This window comes from Sceloporus undulatus, chromosome 4 (genome assembly GCF_019175285.1).
Source record: "Sceloporus undulatus isolate JIND9_A2432 ecotype Alabama chromosome 4, SceUnd_v1.1, whole genome shotgun sequence".
Classification (NCBI taxonomy): Eukaryota; Metazoa; Chordata; class Lepidosauria; order Squamata; family Phrynosomatidae; genus Sceloporus; species Sceloporus undulatus.
Genome location: NC_056525.1, coordinates 91,259,621 through 91,281,162, shown reverse-complemented (window position 1 = coordinate 91,281,162; position 21,542 = coordinate 91,259,621). Strand labels below are relative to the sequence as shown.

Here is a 21,542-nt window from a genome sequence, read left to right as displayed (position 1 = left end):
CTGCAACAATTTAATGGTTTCACTTTCTTTCTTTTTCACATCTTCCAATTTCACACTTTTTATGGTTCACCAGTTTTTTAGCTGGTTTTGCTTTGTGGTTCCATTTATCTGAAAACTTGTGCTAACAGGCTAGATAAAAGCATCATCGTGCAACTCTTTGCGCTATTTCTCTTTGGCCATTTGTTTAGAACAGGGTTTCACAACTAGAAATCCCAGGAACCCTAGTACTCTGCAAGAGTTTGCTAGGATTTCTATAAGAGATCTTAATTGGAGGCGGGAAAATAAACATATTTATTGAACTGTATTTATACGGGGGTTCCCTGAGACCTGATAATTTTTTGGGGACTCAGGGGAAATGATTTTCCAGGGCAAAATGTTTGAGAAACGTTGGTTCAACCTTTGAAAGGTTCAAAATACTCAGTAATGGCTCTATGGCATTCAACCATACAGAATTAATCAGGTTCACGCCCTCTTTGGTTAACATAAATAATACTGTTAGCTCTGGGGCCACAACAAACTACAGTTCCAAGAATTCCATAGTATTGAGCTGTGACAGTTAAAGTGGTGTCAAATCAGATTATTTCTGCAGTGCAGATGCCACCCTTTTTATGTTTGATGCTTACTCATGACTGTGACAACTACTGCCATAATTTTAACTCCTCCCAGCGTGCTTTATCAGGCATCAACTGCATGGGAAAGAAGATCCATTTTGTCAGCAATTAGACTGCTGGGGAGGTCAAGGCAGAAGAGGTTACTTAGTTAAGTATTCTAAATATATATATTCAATAATACAATATTAAGAGAAGATCTTTGAATGATTGTTAGTCAGGATCTTAAAGTTTTCAGAGATTTTTGCTAGATAAAAGTTGTAGAGACTTTACATATAATTTGCCAAGAAAGTTTCTTGCACAAGCTGTTAGGAACTGTACAAAAAAACAGTCTGGAGGAAAATATGCTATTATTTGCTACGCTGTTTCCACTGAAACACTAGCATATTATTTATCTCACACATCTGAATCATTTGGTATTTGATGTCTTTATTATTAACCTTTATTTATGAAGCGTTGTAAATTTATGCAACTATCATTTGATTTAACTGGGTTCAATCAGGATATCTTTCTAGTGGATAGTATCAAACACTTTTGTACATCATAAAGAGGAGCCTACCAAGTTCACAATATTTGAAGCCAGAAATTCAAAGCACAGGTGCATTATCTTAGTTTGAAGACTAGATATTAGCAAATGGCTCATTCAACACATTCAGCATTTCACAATGCAAGTAATGTAGAAACCTATACAACTGATTCCAGAACAGTTGCTATGTTGGTCTGTTACCGTACAAATAAAAAGAAAGTCCTGTGACATAGTTATGGCAAGACAGAGGATTGTCATCCTGTAGGGCAAGTGAATACACCAGAGCAATCTAACAAGGAATTCTACGTACCTCAAACTACAAATTCCAGGATTCCATATGATGGAACCACAGCAGTTAAAGTGATATCAAATCAGAATATCTAGGCAGTGTAGACAGTGGCACCATTAGGGGGTGCTGAGGGTGCGGACCACACTAGGTAACACTCTGGGGTGTGTGTGTGACAACACTGCTCCTCAACACCTACCTTTTGGCAGAAACAGGCTGTGGCATTCACCTGCTTCCCTTTAAAATGCTTTAAGAGATGTGGGAGTGGGCAGAGGTTCAGTGGAAGGAGAAAGGAGAGGCCTCAGAATTTTTTGAAATTAAAATTTAAAATTTCAATTTTTAATTTTTTTAATTTTGATTTTTTTAAAAAAAATATATTCTTTTAAAATTTTCTTTTAAAACATCACATTTTAACCAAATCTTCACTATGTAAAGTATATGTAAATACATTCAGTGGGATATGGGAATTAAAATTTATAAGTAACATTAGTGCAAAAAAACCCCAACAATCACCCATTTCTAAGGATTCTGTATGGTGTGAAATGGGATGAAGTCAATAAGCAGGGTAACACCATGAGTTACCACATTGGATGACACCAACCCTAGTGATGACATTGAAAGTAGATACTGTACTCTCTCATGAAAACAAGCCTATGATCCTTAATACACTTAAGCAAGGAGCAAGATCCATTGAGCACAGCTGGATATATAGCTGGCCCTCCATATTTATGGGTTTTATTTTTGCAGATTTTATTATTCATGGATTTGGTTAAAATGTTCTCTCTAGGAATCTCTAGGTCCTCCAGCATGACTCTGTTGTCAACCTCTGCCAATGCTCTAGGCATTTGAAGGTCGTCCAGTGCAATTTCATGGTAAACCTCTGGCAGGTCTTGATCATAGAATTGCTTTGAAGGACATAAAGATTACTACAGAGTTGTTCTCTCAGGCAAAAACATTCGTTTTTTTAATTTGCGTTTTTTCCACTTTCATGGGGGTCCTGTTCCCCTAACCCAGTGAATGTGGAGGATCCACTGTACTTGCATAGGATTATATTTTAGGTTGCCAGATTGAAAACTGGAGAGGACTCCTATACCTTTCATGTAAACATAGCAAGTGTACACAACCAGGTAACAAGACCTGCTGAAGTTCCCTCTTCTCCACAACCATTAAAGACATAGCAATGCTTTCCAGTTTTCACTCTAGCAATTCTAATTGTACTCCAACACTTTTAAGGCCAAATCCAATTGTTACTGTCAACTAAAATAGCCCCATTGAATCAATGAGGACATGGTTAGTCAACATTTATGCCACTAACACTGATTCAATGTCTCTAGTCTAGTTGGGACTAACAACTGGATTTACCCCTTGGACTAGACTGAGAATCACGTGGACCTTGATGTATTGTTGGACTGTTGCTCCTAGCATTTCTCTCCACTGGCTAGGACTTCCAGGGCAGCACAACCCCTACTCCTGCCTTAGACTTTGAGTGCAACATTACTGCCTTTTGTTTCATTGTCAAACCAGGTTCAAAACAAACTAACAAACAGCTTCATTTATATACCGCTTCATGGTGAACTAACTGTGTCTAAGCTGTTTACAACTGTAGCTAATAAATCTGATAAAGATGTTTTATCTAGTCCAAGGGATGGATATATCCTATTTCACACACCCTAAATTGAATTGGCACTTACAATAGACATTTGCCAGAATAGAAACATTGCCAGCTTATAACAAAAGCATGCATGCTCCTAGTTCATGCACTCAAAGTGCCAAAACAGTGATGAAAAGTCAGTTTATTACTTTCCATATTGTGCTTTTTAAGTTCTCATGTATGTGGCTTTTCTCTTACTACTTCCTTCCTGCAACAGCTGAAACCACTAATTTTAGCTCAACTTGCATTCTATGTTCAATGATATTTTTTCCAATTTCTTGGAAGTCATTCATTTCTTTCAGAACCTTCAGATGAGACATTTCCTCAAGTTGGGTATATCCCCTCATTAAATATTAAAGCTGCAGTATGCACATTTTGGTACTTCTTGAAAGCAGCTTTGATAGGCATAATGATAGATTTCTCTTTAATGGGATCATGAGTAAACCATGTTAACAACTGTTCCAGAAACTGGCCTGGCTCCTGCATTAAGTCCACATCATGGTTGACATGAAAACATAAGAACCACCAAGTAGGATTAGCCCAGTACAGTGGGTCCTTGGTATCGCTGGGGTTTGGTTCCAGGATACCCTGTGGAAAGCAAAATCTGTGGATTCATAAGCCCCATTAAATATTAAACATAAAATGTTAAAATTGTGTCCCTTATATAAAATGGCAAAATCAAGGTTGGCTTTTTAGAGTTTATGTATTTTTTTGAATATTTTGAAACCATGGATGCTTGAATCCGTGAATAAAAAATCAGTGGATACAGAGGGCTGAGTGTACTCTACACAGCCTATTATCCTGTGTGTCATGCTGGTCTGAGTATTTCTGAGAATTGTAATCCCCAAAATATAACTTTTCGAAGCTCTGATTAAGAGGCATGTCACTTCTTAGTCAGATGACAGAATACAGTTATCATGACTATCACCAGTTGTTTTATCCTTCATGAATTAATCTCTTTTCCCTTTCATACTGTGAGTTGGTGGCCATCATTATACCATGCGGAAGCAAATTCCAAAACTCAGCTATGCGTTGTGAGTACTTCCTTTTGTCTCTCCTGTATCTACGACACTCAGCTACATTCAGTGACTCTGGGTTCTGTCTATCACGACCTGTGTCCATTGTTTCCAATCCATACATGTTTTTGTAGACCTCTATGGGGTCATTCACACTATGGTTTAAACCGAATCATGATCCAGTTTAAAACACTATGGTTCTCACTTGGGAATCGGTTTGGAACCAATTCGGCAAGGGGGAGGCATAGTTTCCCCCCATTTAACCAGTGTCAAAAAGGAGCTGGGTTTTTCTGCTCCTTTTTGGGCTGAATTGATTTATTTGAGAATAAATTGATTGAGCCCAGTGGGAACCCAGAGCAGATTCGAATCTGCCCTGGCAGCCCGTCTCTGCCTCAGCCATGGTTCCCCCATCCTCCTGGCTTGCCTGCCTGCCTTGCTTCCTTCCTCCCTTCCTTCCTCTACTCCTCCTCTTTCCTCCTTCCCTCCATCCCTCCTGCCTGCCTGCCTGGGAGTCCTGATGGCGGCGGTGGTGGAGAGGGGGCTGTCAGGGTTCATTGGCCCTCTCCTCCGGTCGTTGTCCTCCTCCGTGGGATCCACGCTGCTTCTCTGCTGCCCAGCCTCCTTCTCCTTCTCTGCCCCAATAGGCTTACGTTAGAAGGAGGTGGGGCAGAAGGAGAGAGCCAGGCCTGGAGGATGGGGGCCGGATCCTTCTTCGGTGCCCACTGCGGCTTGCCTCCGTCCTTCCTGCAGCAGCATTTGGGGCTGTCGGGGCTCCTTGGACATGCTTCTAGTGTGCCTCTGTCCTCCAGGAGATGTTGAAGGATGGAGGCAAGCCAGAGGTACGTCCAACGAGCTCCGACAGCTGCCACCACTGCAGCCCCCATCCTCCAGGCTGTCGGAACTTGTTGGATCTACCTCTGGCATGCCTCCATCCTCCGAGGTCTCCTGGAGGATAGAGGCACACTGGAAGCATGTCCAACAAGCTTCAACAACCACCGCTGCTGCCATTTCCACTGCCACGAAGAGCGTAGCGGGCCTTTCTTACTGCAAAAGGCCTTCCTGCCCAGTGCCAGGCATGGCAGAATGAGCAGGCACCAGGCAGGAAGGCCTTTTGCGGCAGAATGAGCATGCACCAGGCAGGAAGGCCCGGCATGCTCTCTGTGTCGCAGGGGGAAGCAAAGGCAAACCAGGAAACTGCATGAAGGAGAAGCGGAAATGGGATAGGAAGGCTCCCCAGTGGTGCGGAGAGCGCGCCTGGCCTTCTTACCTTTCTGCTCGGGGATGGAGAGGCATAGGCCGGTGACATGAGAAGCCTGGGGCATTCTTACCCACCTGCCCGGTGCCTATCATTCCTCTTGCAGCGTTAGCCACCAATCCAAACTGATGAATTGGTGCAGTGTAGTGTGAATGAGGTCACAAACTGAACCAATTCACCAATTCGGATCAGAACCCAATTTATAAGGTAGGTGGGAATGGCCTGTAGGTGTCTCCTCTTATTTCTCTTTCTTCTGAGCAAAATAAGAAAAGAAGAATTGCTTTCTGGTGAAATTGATGAGGGTCCATCTTACTGGTAACTGCTACATTAACCATACACAATGCTAAAGAGGGTTAGGAAATACTATTTTCTTGGCCTATTTGGACTCTGGGATAGGATGTGGACCTTCTGCCTACAGAACATTTATTCCGTCACTGAGCTACAGCGCCACTGTACCCAGGGAATTTATTCCAGTACCTTAATCAATTCAGTTCCTAACTTTTTCCATTCCCCTAGTACAGTTTTTGAGGCCTGGCAACAGAACTCTAGCCAATAGTTCAGATGTAGTTTCATCACAGATTTGTACAATGCAAATTTGCTTCTATTGTACTGGCTCACACTGCATCATTGTATACAGGAAGGCAGCCTATGCAACTTCATCCCTTTATATGGTCTATGCAATTGTGGGATCCTTGGGATGAAAGTCACTGACCTGAGAAATATTCATGTAATTGGTTGACAATGTCAGGACCTGTAGGTTCTCAATGTCTATAGAAAAAGGAATGTTTACAGGATGAAATGGCCCACAATAGCAATGTAATTCATCAATGGGTAGGGAGGTTGTAAAAACAAATACGCATATGCAGAAATATTGGAGCTATAGGCCCAGTCTGAATGGGCCAGAATTCTCTGGGTGCAGCTCAGACTGGCTCCAGAGCTACCCTGACGCCCTCCTGTTACAAGGCCCTCTGTTGAAGTGCTGGACAGCTGTTTGCACATGTGTACTGCTGTGCTACACAGCACAGCTGTCATTGCAGCACATCACTTGCTTTGATGTCAGAATGAAGCACCAAGCATTGATCACATGGCTGGACATCTGTTTCTGGCCTCAGACTGAGCAATGTGTTATGGCAGCTGCACTGGGAAGCACAGCAGGGTGCACATCTGAACAGCTACTCAGCACAGCAACGAAGGGTTCTGATCTTTTGGGAAGATCTGGAGCAAAAGATAAGTTTTTTAAATACATTATCAGAGGGGTATACCCCACTTCTGGTACTGAACAGGCCAGATATCATCCAGACTGTTCACACCAGACCAGGGTTTGGGCCATGTGCCCTCTGTACTCTCTGCTGAGAAGATGGGGGGAGGATGTTTTATTTGGGCCATGCAGACAGGGCTTCAAACTACTAAAGAGAGGATGTTGTGTAATGGAGAATTATGCCTGTCTATCAGATTATCACAATAGGTAATGAGTTCTCCATCTATTTACCTGATAGTAAACAAGAAATATTTGATCCCTTGTTCAAAACTGTTGGCTCATTTACTTGGGTTATAGAGTGTAACTTGCTCTGCAAGTTCTTCCTGCAACACACCAGTTTTCTGGATTAGAAATGTTGCAGTCTCAGTTTATACAAATGGATCTGTGATAAGATGACCCTAACATTAGGTGGATTAAGGTGGTGGCCCCCAACAGGAGATGCTGGGAGTCAACAACAAGATGCTGGCCAAGGGAGTGTTAAGGTGTCAAAGGGACACTGGTAGGGATATTGCTGTCCCATTCAAGTCTTGAAAAAGGCTTCTGCTGCCAAACCAGTCAGCCTTTCTTAATCTTGTGCTCTGTCTTAGACAGCAAAATGTCTTGGGTCAACCCTCATCAGTGAAGTGTTCATATGATCAATTCTTTGCCAGACTTTCTAGATGATCTTTTAGCCTCCTCTAGCTCTCCAATAAATAAATTGCTCATAACATCAAAGCAAAGTGGCTTGAGAACTTTCTAACCGTTATTGCTGCCACAATCATCTTCTTGACTTCACTGAAGACAACAAACCCAGAATGTTAAGGTAACCTTGGGTTATTCTTCTCAGAACTGATAAAAAGTGTTATATGCCACTGTTTCAAGATACTTGTATCCTACTTTCTTACAGCCCACACAGTCACTTTGCCATGCTTTGATTTTAATCTCATCACCTCTCAATTTTTATTGTTGGTTTTTTTTTTAATTTTTAATTTTTAAATTTTATTAATAAAAAACATGTATACAAATACAAATACTGTTAAAATATATTTCTAAATTGTATTGAAAATGTTCAGATGTGTCAATGGTTAACTAAGGTTTAAAATGGTTCCTGTTGCAGGCCAGAAAGCCTAGGCCTGGAAGAACGTCTTCAAGGACATGTGCTGAGACATAATATAAACAAATGTGTTATTGTTATGCTTCTGTGTAGCATGGTGACTTCATGGGAAAGAGGTGTGTCCACTTGGTGGGAAGTTTGATCTTTTGAGAGAACAAAGACTGATGTCACATTCAAGCTTTTAGCATGGACTCTGAAAGAGTATAGACGTATAGTAGCCTGCTGTACACTGTAAATAGCAACAAAGTCAATAAACCCTCATTTGAGTGAAACTCTGTGTGGAAGTTACTTTGATATTGAGTAGCTGAGAAGACTGCATCTGTTCCAGTTGGTACCAGTCCAGAACCACCGGTAACAAGAGACATCAACCATCCCAAAGATCTTTTTCTCTAACAAATACACATATGTTATCACATATCAAACATATCAAACATCTATACCCTAACTACTGGGAACAACCTAATTACAATCCAGACGTAGGCATTATGGCATACATACCTAACATCTTCTACACCTAGTATTCTAATTCCTCCTTACTTCCTATACCTTAAAAAATTCCCCCAGCTTATCTTCTGCTCTACTTACCCTCCCCCTTCCATTCTTCTTCATTCATCCTAACATTCATACAACTTCCTTCCTTTTCCCACTGTTTGTATCATGTACAGTGGTACCCCGGGTTACGAATTTAATTCGTTCCGCGGCGCCGTTCGTAACCCGAAAGATTTCGCAACCCGAAAAAGCCATAGCCGCTAGCGCTGGAAAGCCGCGATTTCGTGCAAAAAAGCGCCGAAAAGCACCAAATTTTTTTTTCGTAAGCCGGAAAAAAACAAAACCGTAACCCGAAACAGTTTTTTCCTATCTAATTTTTTCGTATCCCGGAAATTTCGTAACGCGGTCATTTCGTATCCCGGGGTACCACTGTATAACCAATAGTGACTTTCTATACTCCAGTATATCATTTGTAACTTCACCCCTTTACATAAAACTAAAATATATAAATAAGAGGAGTTGTTGAGATTACCTTGACTTAATCCGCTAATACAAAGTAATCACTTCAATTTCAAATCTCGGCAGTCCTATCTGTTTCGAATTATTCCAACATATCATAACAATCCTTTATCTGCTATATCTAAGTAACAGTTCTCTTACATTCTAAATAACACCCAATTATAGCCCCTCGTTGCATCGTCCAATCCTTAAACTGACCAGATCTTTTGTAAATACTCCGTTACAGGTTTCCACTTTTCATCTATCATGTCTGCTGGTTTTCCTCTTAAAATTTGCGTTAGCTTGTCCATCTCTATTACAGTGGTACCCCGGGATACGAAAGCACCGCGTTATGAAATTTCCGGGATACGAAAAAATTCCATAGGAAAAAACTGTTCCGGGTTACGTTTTTTTTTTGGCTTACGAAAAAATTTTTTGGTGCTTTTTGGCGCTTTTTCGCACGAAATCGCGGCTTCCAGCGCTAGCGCCTATGGCTTTTTCGGGTTGCGAAAGATTTCGGGTTACGAAGGGCGCCGCGGAATGAATTAATTTTGTAACTCGGGGTACCACTGTACTTCATAGAGGTTGGATAACCATTCTTTCTTGTCTGGGATCTCTCCATTCTTCCATTTTTGAGCTAACAGGATTCTTGCTGTGGCAATCGAGTAAAACAAAATTATACCGAAATCCTTTTCCAGATTTACATCAATCATATTAAGTAAGTACAGTTCCGGTTTTTTCTGTAATGGGATTTTTAACATTTCTGATAGTGTTGAATTAATCATGTCCCAATACTTCCCCACCTTCACGCAAGACCACCAGCAATGGAAGAAAGTGCCAGGCTCTTTTTTGCATTTCCAGCAGAAATTGCTGCTGTTTTTATATATTTTAGAGATGATGTCGGGAGTCAAATACCATCGAAAAAAAAGTTTATAACAATTTTCTCTGATTCGTTGTGAAACAGTATATTTCCTAATGTTCCGCCATGATTTTTCCCATTCTGCCAATTTTATGTCATGACCAATATTCCTGGCCCATTTGACCATCACTTCCTTTACCGTTTCTGATTCTAGATCTTCTCTCAATAATAAATCATATGTTCTCCCAATCATACCTTTCTTCTCCGCCAAAATAATTTTAAAAATTTCAGGGCTTTTATACTTCCCATTAAATCCCCAGTGTTTTTTGTCTAAATAAAATCTCTCATGAATTTGTCTGTAAGGGAACCAGTCAATCTTAAATCCTTCCATTTCTAATTCTTCTTTGGATTTTAGTTTTATTTCTCTCCCCTTAAATTTTAACAATGTATTGTATGTGGGCCATTTTTCATTCTGGGTGGTATCTCTTCTCTGAAAGGCCTCTGTGGGGGATACCCAGTCTGGCAATTTAGTTATCCAGCGCTTCTTGTACTTTTTCCAGACCTCTAATAAGGACCTTCTGATACAGTGGTTGTTTACATCAGGGTTAATTTTCACTTTATCATAAATTAGATAGGCTGCCACAATCATCTTCTTGACTTCACTGAAGACAACAAACCCAGAATGTTAAGGTAACCTTGGGTTATTCTTCTCAGAACTGATAAAAAGTGTTATATGCCACTGTTTCAAGATACTTGTATCCTACTTTCTTACAGCCCACACAGTCACTTTGCCATGCTTTGAGGAAAATAAGGCATTACAGTACATGTGTAGAATCGTTATCCACAACTTTTAAGCAAGAGAGCAATTCTTCTGGTATTAAGGTCTGCTCTTGAACATTGTCATCTGAAAGCAGGAACGACCACTGCTCTGCTGTTGGTGTATTTGGTTCTTCATCTGCTGGGCTGAACACATTGCTCTGCCCACTTCCACCACTGTTCAAAACAAGGCTGATTTTCTCAAATAAAAGTGTATTTTCATCAGGCCATTTAGTGACCATGGGACTCATGTAATCTTTGATTGAACTATTCATGGGCAAAGTTGGAGAATTTGATATTGCATCTGGGTTTGGACAGTGTATTTCATTAGTACAGGTGAGTATATTTCCTAATAGTGCCTTATTGGAAACCTGAGGCTTGTATCCATTTGCTTCTATTACATCTGAGTTGCTGACAGACAAGATCCTTTCAGGAAGATCAGGCTTCTGAAGAACTGCTTCCTTGGTTTCCTTCCTGCCATCCTGTGCCTTATATTCCTTATGCACCAATATCTCCTCCACTTCAGTTATTACAGAATCCTCATAACCAGAGAATAGCTCTGTGGAAATCTGTGTTACTGAATCATTTTCCTCCTGAAAAACAATCAGGGAAATTTGGTAAAGATTCTACCATTGCAGTTTTATAAATAAACGTAGGAAGGGGAAATAACAAACTTCCATTCACTTTCAGTCTCCCATCTAGAACAATAGGATGTCATTTCTAAACATGGTACTTTCTGAATGTTACAGCCTTGCATGCTGGTGGGAGGAAGCTGGAAATAACCTCCTCAATTGGCAGCTAAATTGATCTGTTTCACTCGACATGGCTGCTGGCTCTTTGTAGCCTTACTTAATGCTGAGCAAACAGAGACCTTCCTTTGCACTCTGTGTGTGTGTGTGTGTGTGTCTTTTAGTCACCATTCAATGTATGGCAACCCCATGAGTTTCATAAGGTTTTCTTAAACAAGGAATACTCAGAAAGGGCTTTGCCACTTCCTTCCTCTGAAATATAGCCTACAGCATCTAAGCATTTATTAATGTTCTCCCATCTAAATACTAACCAGGGCTGTCTCTGCTTAGCTTTCAAGATCAGATGAAATCTGGTGCCTTAAGGGTATTTACGTTTTTAGGGCCACTTGACCCTTTTTCCTGGAGATGCAACTTGAATTTTGGCTCTTCTGCATGCAAAATGTGTGATGTACTGTACCTCTGATTTATGGCTGCTCCCCACTGAATGTTTATATGGCTGTTCAATGGCTATGGAACACTCTCTTTCACTCTCAGCACAGAATTATGGCAGCTGCTCTGCCCCTCCACCCTCAATATCTCAGGCCCCATTCTCATTATGCAAAGAGATGGAGTGTGCAGTAGCACTAGGCATTTGAAGAACTTGTCTTGATTTTAATCTCATCACCTCTCAATTTTTATTGTTGGTTTTATTTTTTGTTAAGTGCAAGAGCCAGCATGACATAGTGGTTTGAACATTGGACTATGACTCTAAAGACCAGGGTTTGATTCCTTGCTCAGCCATGAAACCCACTGGGTGACCTTGGGCAAGTCACACGGTCTCAGCTTCAGGGGAAGGCAATGGCAAATCTCCTCTGAACAAATTATGCCAAGAAACCCCCATGATAGGTTTGCCTTAGGGTCACTATAAGTCAGAAAAATTTGAAGGCACACAAGAACAACCACAAATTAGGGTTTTTTTTTTTACTGATTTTAATCTTCCTTTTATTATGTGCAATCTCCTTTCATTGTTTCATTATACACACACACACACATGCAAGCAAGCACACCTTACTGTACACCATACAGAGAATTCTGATTATTAGATGGTCTCAAATTCCAGTCAATCAATGAGTTAATCAACAGCCCAGCAACTGTACCTCATTGTATCATAGGCATAAAAGAAGAGCATCTATGCTCAGTTTTTAAAGATAGCATGACATGTTTAAACATCCTTAAAGAGACAAAGTACTCCCTCCCTCCCTCCTCTTTAGTTGCTTAGAACACAAGGAAAAAGTAGAAAGTTTACCTTCAGAGTTACCTGAAGTGACTTTACCACACTGCTGTTCTGTAACTTAGGATAATCTTCAAAAACCCACTTTGGTGTTACTGAACTCAACATTGTAGTAATTCTTAAAAACAAAATGAAAGCAGGTTCATTGTATTTTTGAAGTATTATTCATAATTCCTAGTCTTAGAAGAAAATGCTCTAGCCAAAATAGAGACATTTGTCTTCAAATAAATGTCACTATCAAATAGATGTGAAGTGAGATTGAATTAAGGTAGATAGTGGCTTCCATGTGAGTGGGGCAATGAATCTGCTCTGGGTTCTAGTCAGCTCCTGAGGAGTTATCCAAACTACTAAGACCATCCTGAAGGTAAGTTTCAGTCCCTTGAATAACTCCTTTAAATTATAAACAGAAGCCTGGGAGAGATTCACTGCTCCAATGATACAGAAGCCACTAAAAGCCACTGGATTCAAGGGAATTTTTAAAACAGAAGGATGGGGTGCAAAACACTGTTTGTGTATATTGCCCCACAGATCCCTCTTAGGTTATTCCCCTCATTTCTGGTCTTTGAGTAAGCTGGAACAAAAACCACTGGTAATTGCTTCCAGGTGAGGCTTCTCCTGTGCAACCAGGTTTACTGAATTTTATGAAGGTACACACAGCATCATCTCCCATTGTTGACCCTTCTATGTTTTTCAATTTCTTTGTAAGCAAAACTATATGCAGGGGGGGAAATGGAATAGCTGCACAGTGTCTTTTGACTGGTATTGAAGGGGCACACCCTGGAATGAAGGAGACAAAATTAAGAAAGTGATGAGAGGAGAAGTTCAGTGCCATTCTTTTATATACAAAGTTATCATACATTCTACTTTTCTGGCATTCAGATCTATGCCTGATCTGAATTCTGCCATCAGTTGCAACTTTAATACTGAAATACTGAAGTTAAGAATATTTTTTTTTTGACAGCGCTGAACAACGTTACTGGTGAACCACATCCTATTAAAATTAAATGTAGACTTCTGGTGCATGCAGATATTGCCTGGATAAGTTACATTTTGGATTACAAATCACAGAATCCCTCAACCTCTGCAAATTGACCAATCTTCAGTTTGCAAATTGGCAAACTGATATACCTCACAATCAGGAAAGCACTGCAGTTGACATTTCCCAGCACTGTAGTACCTTGGAAACCCTTTGTTTGGGGTGCTATCTGTCTGAAAATATAGGTTGTGGAGGTCATGTTTAGTTGTTAATTGCACTAAACGTGAACCCCCTAAGTTATGAGATCGTAAATTCAGCTTATTATCTGTACCTGCTTAACAGGATTCTAGCTGTTATTTTTAGTCTGAACTTACGAAACAGTTAAGGATGGTGATTATGATGATAGCTAAAATAAAGTGTAGGAACAGTGTGTATCGTGTTTTAGAGAAGACTTGTACACTACTGAAAATATGATTCTTTCATGGTGGGGGGAGATAAAGAAAGTGAACAAAATTGTGGCGGGGGGAATTTTAGCAGATGTAAAAATGGGGTGACCCATATACAAGCCACACAATCCCATACCTGCTGTAAGGCGTAAGGAAGGAAAAACTGGGGGAAACAGTGCTATCTGTACCTTTTTCTGTAAGATTTCTTAGCAATCAAAGTCAAAATAAAGATAGACAAGACTGTTGCTCCAAAGCCAGTTCCTGCCATAACTCCAACATCATAATCATTGCCATCTGGAAAGAGAGAAAGAGTGGGTGAGTGGGAGAAAACAATAATTACCATTTTAATTTTATACCATGTTTATACATTCTATATTTCTGAATAATTCTGAATAACAGAACAATGGAATAACATTACTTTTCTTAGACATGATTATGCTCTGTAGGTTGCACTTGAAGCTAATCCATGTAACATAGCACAGTTTGTTCAGTTTTAAAATGTGAAACTACATTGGAATCATTCAGCTGCGAACTGTATGGAATATTACGTATCTACTGACCATTCTTCATGTCTACCACATCAGCCACTAAGGCTGCATCCACACTGTAGAAATAACTCAGTTTCATAACACATTAATTGCCATAGCTCAATGCTATGTAATTCTGGCAATTGTGGTTTGTTGTGGCACCAGAGAGATCTGCCAGAGAAGGATAAATGTCTCACAAAACTATAAATCCCAGAATTCCCTAGCATTGAGCCATGGCAGTTAAAGAGTGTCAAACTGGATTATTTCTCCTGTGTGGATGCAGTCTGAATAAACAAACTGAGGCACTGAGGGTGGATTTTCCCGTGAAACCATGTAGTTATGTGGGGTTGATTTTCCTAAGGAAATCAAAATTATAATTGTTGACTATTATGGAGAGAGAGACCCCATGTTCTTGGTACTATTCTCCTCTTGCCCATAAAGATAAATCCAGGTTTTGTTTTTATTTATTTAATGTATTTCTGTATTGCCTCCTACAAGAGCTCCTGAGGCAAATAACAAATTAAAGCAATTTTAAAAGTACAAACACACTTACTAAAATACTTTTAAAACACTTTTTAAAACAATCTATTTTTAGAAGAGTTAAAGTGGAGCAATTTGAAACATTAAATTATATTATCATACGTTGAAGACTATTTATGTCAGGGTATAACACTGTGTTTTTACCTATTAAGCTTCGGGACCCTAATGGGCTTAGATAGATAGATAGATAGATAGATAGATAGCAAGCATAACACAACCTAATGGAAGAATTGCTGCAGAATTGCTGACCTGCAGATCCCTGCAGATTCTAACACCCACCCACACACCATGACTGAAATATAAAACTGTGAAGTCTTTCTTGTGGTGGTATGTTACTCCTGCCTTTTCATATATGACCATTTATGAAGCTAAACCGAACATCAACTTTTGATCAGCCAGATGGGTGGGTGGTGATGTTGCTAATATATGCTGGATCTATGTGGACTTTTTATGGGTATGTGTAGAGTAGAAAAAGGAATGAGATCTAATGCCATTAGCCATTCTGGCAGGGGGTAATATCTAGAGGGCATGAAGTTTGAGAAAGCTGTTGTAATGCTTAAATTCTTTATATCAGCTACAAACATATGCAGGAGGGGAGTATATTTTGGCCTCTTACCTACTTGTAATGTATTTTCGTGAGCCATAAAATTCTTATCACTTTATCCAAGGCCAAAAGCACAGCCACTGTATACAGAAGTGAGCTGATGACAGAGTGGCCCATTTAGAGCCATGCCTTGGACAAGGGTCCATATAAATAATGATATTCTATCTTGATGTAGCTAGCCTCTTCAAAGGGTCCAAAACACTTCACCTATTTTATCTTGTTGAAGACTATATAAGAGGCGGCAGATGACATTGCTGGGCTAAGATTACCTAAGGACATTTCTTTAGTCATTGTGCAGAGGTGATATTTAAGGCTACGGGGCTTTTAGCCTGTTATTTTTATTGATTGTATGGTTTGTTTTTATGTGTCTGTATTTTATATTGTTTTTGATACTGTTGTTTTTAACTTATGTTGTAAGCCGCCCTGATCGTAGGAAGGAGCGGGATAAAAATAAAAACTTTATTATTTATTATTATTATTATTAAATAGCAGCTTCTTTGACACCTAAGACAAGTTGCTCACTATATCATATGCAGGATCCTCCAATAGTCTTGTTTATCAGAGTGTACTGTGCTCTCTAAGAAATGCTCAAATAAAGCATGCTTACAATTTCCAGCTCTTTTCCTAATCTGTCTTGGAGAATGTCAGAAGAGAGGGGATTTCCATTGCAGTGTTGCTCAGAATAATTAACCTCTATGATGAATTAACTGCCTAGAAGCCAAGATGACAAGACGAAGGCCTGGTACATACCGCCAAGAAATGGCAGCCAGGCGGCAATTCTAGGAGTAGGGACCGCGCAGCAACCTCACGGTCCCTAACCCTAGCACATCATGGTGTTGGCATAATGGCGGCCTACAGGGGCTGCCATCGTGATGTAAGCGATGCGCAGCGTATAGACATCGTTGTGTATCACTTAAATCATGAGTGTGCCAATAGTACACTCGTGACGTTCGCGCAGCATCCAAAGAAGGAGGGACGCCGTGTAGTTTGGCTGCTGTGGCCTCCCTTCGGAAGAAAATCAGCCACCTCTAGCCCACCCTTTCGGGAAGGTTTGTTTCACACCTTAGACTGTCATACTTTGGACACATCATAAGAAGACATGAATTGTTGGAAAAGACAATAACGTTAGGAAAGGTGGAGGGAGGTAGAAAGAGAGGAAGACTACATGCTAGATGGATGGACTTCATTAAAGAGACCATTAACATGAGTTTGCAAGAGCTAGGCAGAGCAGTAGAGGATGGGGGGTGGGTGGGGATGGGGTGGAGATGTCTCATCCATAGGATCGCTATGGGTCAAAGATCAACGTGAAGATAGTTAACAACAAAAAACTACCATAAGCAGTGGGATGGTCTTACACTCTTTAAAATATATTCTGTGCTCTTCTGCTTTTTAAAGCTTTGCTTTGTTTCTCCCTACCCATATTCAGCCTTCACAGGTTTGAGTACATAGATCAAAGAAAGAGACAGATGGTTGAAAACAAAGGACAGGCATTATCTAGACTCCAATTATGTTACAAGCATTGATGCTTCTTTGCTTTCAGCACTGATGTGTTTATAAAGGTGTGGGAATGGGAGGGTTTTAAAAATTCCTATTACTCTATGCTTTATTTTTTACTCACACTGACACTTTATGAGCTTTATAGTCCAAATTTTTCTTTTACACAGACAATTACACTGTCATTGATAGTTTATGGAGACCACCATGTAAAGAAGCCATTTTAAGCATTTTAAAAAATAGTACATATAGTGCACAGCTGATGGGATTCAAACATATATATCAGTGGGTGTTTTTAAAAATAGATATTTCTAATTGATTGTGCTCACAAACATATCACACTTGGCAAAAAGCCCCTGCACCATGACCTGTCCACTGTGCTTTTTTACTAGAGAAATTCATCCACTTTCCCTGAAAATTCAGGCTCATCCATTTTACTTTCCCTGAAGATTAAGACCTCTTTGATCAATTAATGTGGTTCCCCACAGATCACCTGCAATACTCTTGTGAAAGGGTTATCTGTGGATCACAGAATGGGAACCATTGCTCCATTCCAATCCCCTTCTTGATCTAGAGCTACAGTATACCCATCCTTTTCCTGGAGACTTCTAGTACTTCTAGCCAGAGCCAGTTTGATAGTCCATGAGATATGAAATTTGATGACACCTGGGTGATGGTGGAGTTGGACATATTAGGTTTGAGTAACTTAACTGACTCTATTAGCTACTTACTCTAGTTAAATAAGTTTTAGGGGGTTGGGCAAATTGGGTCAGGAGAGGCTACTTAGTTAAGGCCCAACACCTCACCAAAACCGCAACAGAAACATCATTCATCTGTCCTTAGATCACTGGTAGAATGGGCCTCCTTCTCCCCATTCAGCGGATGCCCAGTAAAGTAGGGGAGTTCAGACCGTGGCAATAGCATCACAATTATGATTAAAACTGAATTTACACTGCAGGAATAATCCAGTTTGTTATCACTTTAACTGCCCATGTCTCAATGCTATGGAATCCTGGGATTTGTAGTTTGTTGGGACACCAGACCTCTCTGACAGAGAAGGCTAAATGTTATAAACTACAGTCCCCAGAATTCAATAGCACTGAGCCATGACAATTAAAGTGGTGTCAAGCTCGATTATTTCTGCAGTGCATATGCATCCTAAGTAGTGATTTAGATAACTTTCATATTCATGATCACTATCTAGTCACAATTGTGAGCTGGTATACCTAACTAAACAGCTGATGTAGAACACTGGTCCATACAACACATTAAAGTACATCTACAGTATATGACTTTAGTAATCAAACCGATCATTTTAAAAATTCAGACAAACACATATTGGTTTATATTAAGTAATCACCTCTGGATGCCTCCAGGTTGTGATTGATTTTGTGTTTAATTTTTGATGTATGAAAATACCCTAAAGTTTCATTTTCCTGGAAACACATAAATGGCTGTTACATTTAGTTCCAGCTACCCTGAGAGATCATCATTCATTTGTAAAAGCCTCCTCTGCTGGTCAGACAGAAAACTCTCAATTTTGCAAAACCCAAAATTGACATTTCATACCATTGGTAGCTGCAGAAGAGCTTCTTGGATCCTTCTCCACATGCCTGTCCTGAACATTTTTCTCCAGTACTAATTATGAGAAACAAAGAAAGAGAAAATTATTTCCATCATAACATGACAGCACACACGGCATTCCTTTAGTAAATTCAAACTAAAGGAAAAAGAGGTTCCACCCCAACATTAGGAAGAACATCCTGACAGAAAGGGCTGTTCGACAGTGGAACACACTCCCTTGGAGAATGGTGGTCTCCTTCTTTGTAGGTCCTTAAACAGGGGCTGGATGGTAATCTGTCAGGGACACTTTGATTGTGAGCTCCTGCATGGCAGGGGGTTGGACTGGAGGGCCCTTGTGGTCTCTTCCAACTCTATGATTCTATGATTCTAAGTAAACAGGCAACTTGAGGGCACATACATATATGCCCATGGTGTTTAACCTTTGTTTTAAAATAGTATTTAAAATTGTTTTCATTCTATTGTTAGTTAAATAATTTGAATTGTTAGTTGAATAAACCTCTAATTCTATATGTTTTAAACTACTTGTCGTTTTATTGCAATCTTCTGTCTGCTGTAAGCTGCCTTGTGTCCCATTCTGGAAAACATGTATGATAATAAATAAAGTGATGGCTGGCTGAACTGAGTTCACTGGTGCATCTAGTGTAGTACTGTATTACCTGCTCTGATTATCAGTGGCTGTCCAGGGGTTTCCGACTGTAGACTTTCCCAACCCTGCCTAGAGATTTGGGTGACTGAGGCTGGTCTACACAGGCCAGAATATTCCAGGAGCAGCCCAGATTATTCTGGTCCTGATGTTTCCCATTAACTGGGGGATCATTGCCATCCTCTGAGGCTGAGTAGGTGTGACTTGCCCAAAGACTCAGTCGGTGTTATAGCTCAGCAGAGATTCAAACTCAGTTCTCCAGAGTTATAGTCCAACATTCAAACCACTACACCATATTAGATCATATTTCCCCCTAAACATCTGATTTCATTCTTAAGCAGTTACCCCAGTGATCTCAATTACCTATTTTATTTTAAATCACAATTTTTCATTATGTTATTATGGGCTCTTCTTACCCATTGGGGTTTGGTTCCAGTGATAGCAAAATCTGTGAATGCCCAAATCCCATTATATACAATGATGCAGTAAAATGTTCCTTATATAAAATGGAAAAATAAACATTTGCTTTATGGAATTTTTCTTACAATATTTTCAATTTGTGGATGGTTGAATGCAGATATGGAGAGCTGACTGTCCTTGATTTTATTGTACTTGTGGGTTTTAATATTACAATATTGTAAACTGCTTTGGGATTTTTGAATGAAAAACAGAGAGATAAAGTTTCAAATGAAAAGTAATCAGATAAAGTCCCTACCCATAGCCCTGGGAACTGATCAAAGAGGCCAGGTGTTGACAGTTTCTACCCCAGTAAAGACAAACTATGGTATACAGTATATGAAAGCCATCCTGTGTGATCTCTGGTATAAAATTAACAATGACTAGTACTAGATTGACAGTCCATTCTGAATGCTACTCTTAGATCTCCTCAGTTCATTATGTCTTATTGTTTCATATGATCATTTATTTTATTAATATGTATATTTATATATCTTTAACCATATAATGACATCCAGATCAGCCAATCAAATAACAAATGTGTCAGTGAAAAGGTGACATGTCTGCCCAGAACTCCACCTGCAATAGCTGGCAATGGGCTCTTGCTTTGTGTTTAGCTCTGGATCACTGCTATTTATTTAGTGTTCATTTACAGTCCCTTGATTTTCAAATTTACAGCAGCTAATCTGGCTTCACCCTGAAGTATGTGCCATTTTCTGTGTAACCCAGAAAGAGAGAAAGAGAGGGAGAGCATGCATGCATCTGTGTGTGTTTCAGTTCAGAAAGGAGAGTATAATTTTGCCTTTGATAGCATGCATAATTAATTAATTAAAATACTGTCATTAACAGCAAATAGAGTTGCTAGATGTTCGTCATCTTAAATCTCAAAGAATATACTGGTCAAGGTCTTGCATTGTCTGTGTAATAAACCATTAGGTAAGCAGTTTGACAGACTTCCTTGCACAAGAATAAGAGCCAAAAAGACAACAAATAATGGTGGATCACCCTAGTTACCTCCTGAACTAATGACCAGACTCATAGAGTACTACTCTATGTGTAGCTTCCAACAGATTCTAGTTTTACCCTGACTTACCTATCACTTCCCTATAGGGTTTTCAGGTCAGCAATATCCCATTCCCTGAGATTTCAGAGCCAAAACCTGGCATCAGGAGGAAAGACCTCCTGAGGTCACAGGAGACGGCCTTTGTAACGTGATGGAATTGTTGTGTGGCATTATATCTTCTGGTTTTAAGGTACATGTATGGATCACTAAATCATATTACCCAGCACTGTGGGTAGAAAGAGCCATAAACAGGGACATGCATAGTCATTTTTAATAGCTTTTAAGCCTATAGTTAGACACTATTAAGCTCTTATGTCAACAGCTAAGCAACTCCATGGATAAACATACCTGACTATACTTGCATCTCTACATACCTCAGGGATTAATTTAGGTGCTTCTTACTCTCCTTTTCAAGGCAGCTGACAAGAAGTCATGTCTAATGTCCTTCTGTCCCATATAATGCCCTGAAGTGCCTTCTAAAATATGAGACAAGGTGTGTACAGATGTACACACACACACACATTCACACACCCCTGGGATGAAGCAGATACCTTTGTCTTCGCCTTAGGAGGAGACAAGGTGTATGTCAGTCTAAGGAAACTGCAATGGTCCTGGGGTATCCTTGAGTGGGCTCTGTTTGGTGAACCCAGTCCTGCATGTGCTGTCAGAGCATTCTGGGTTAGCTGTTTCTGGAAACAGGTACATCAAGAATCTGGGTTAAATATGGCTAACCAGACCATATCATAATCCAGAGCAGAAGGTTGTGGACAATTTGATAGCCATATCGATAACAAAATGCACTCAACAGGTGCAGTGGTTGCTGGTAATCTATACT

General features: G+C 40.0%; 1 protein-coding gene across 1 annotated transcript in view; it reads right to left on the bottom strand.

Moving 5' to 3' along the window:
* Window positions 1-10,096: 10,096 nt before the first annotated feature.
* Window positions 10,097-21,542, bottom strand: part of IL23R (interleukin 23 receptor) — a 41,465-nt gene continuing 30,019 nt past the window's right edge. Inside the window, 5 exon segments of the mRNA XM_042465016.1 lie at window positions 10,097-10,364; window positions 10,367-10,948; window positions 12,402-12,492; window positions 13,985-14,090; window positions 18,522-18,599. Coding sequence (XP_042320950.1) covers window positions 10,323-10,364; window positions 10,367-10,948; window positions 12,402-12,492; window positions 13,985-14,090; window positions 18,522-18,599 — 899 coding nt within the window. The 3' untranslated portion in view covers window positions 10,097-10,322.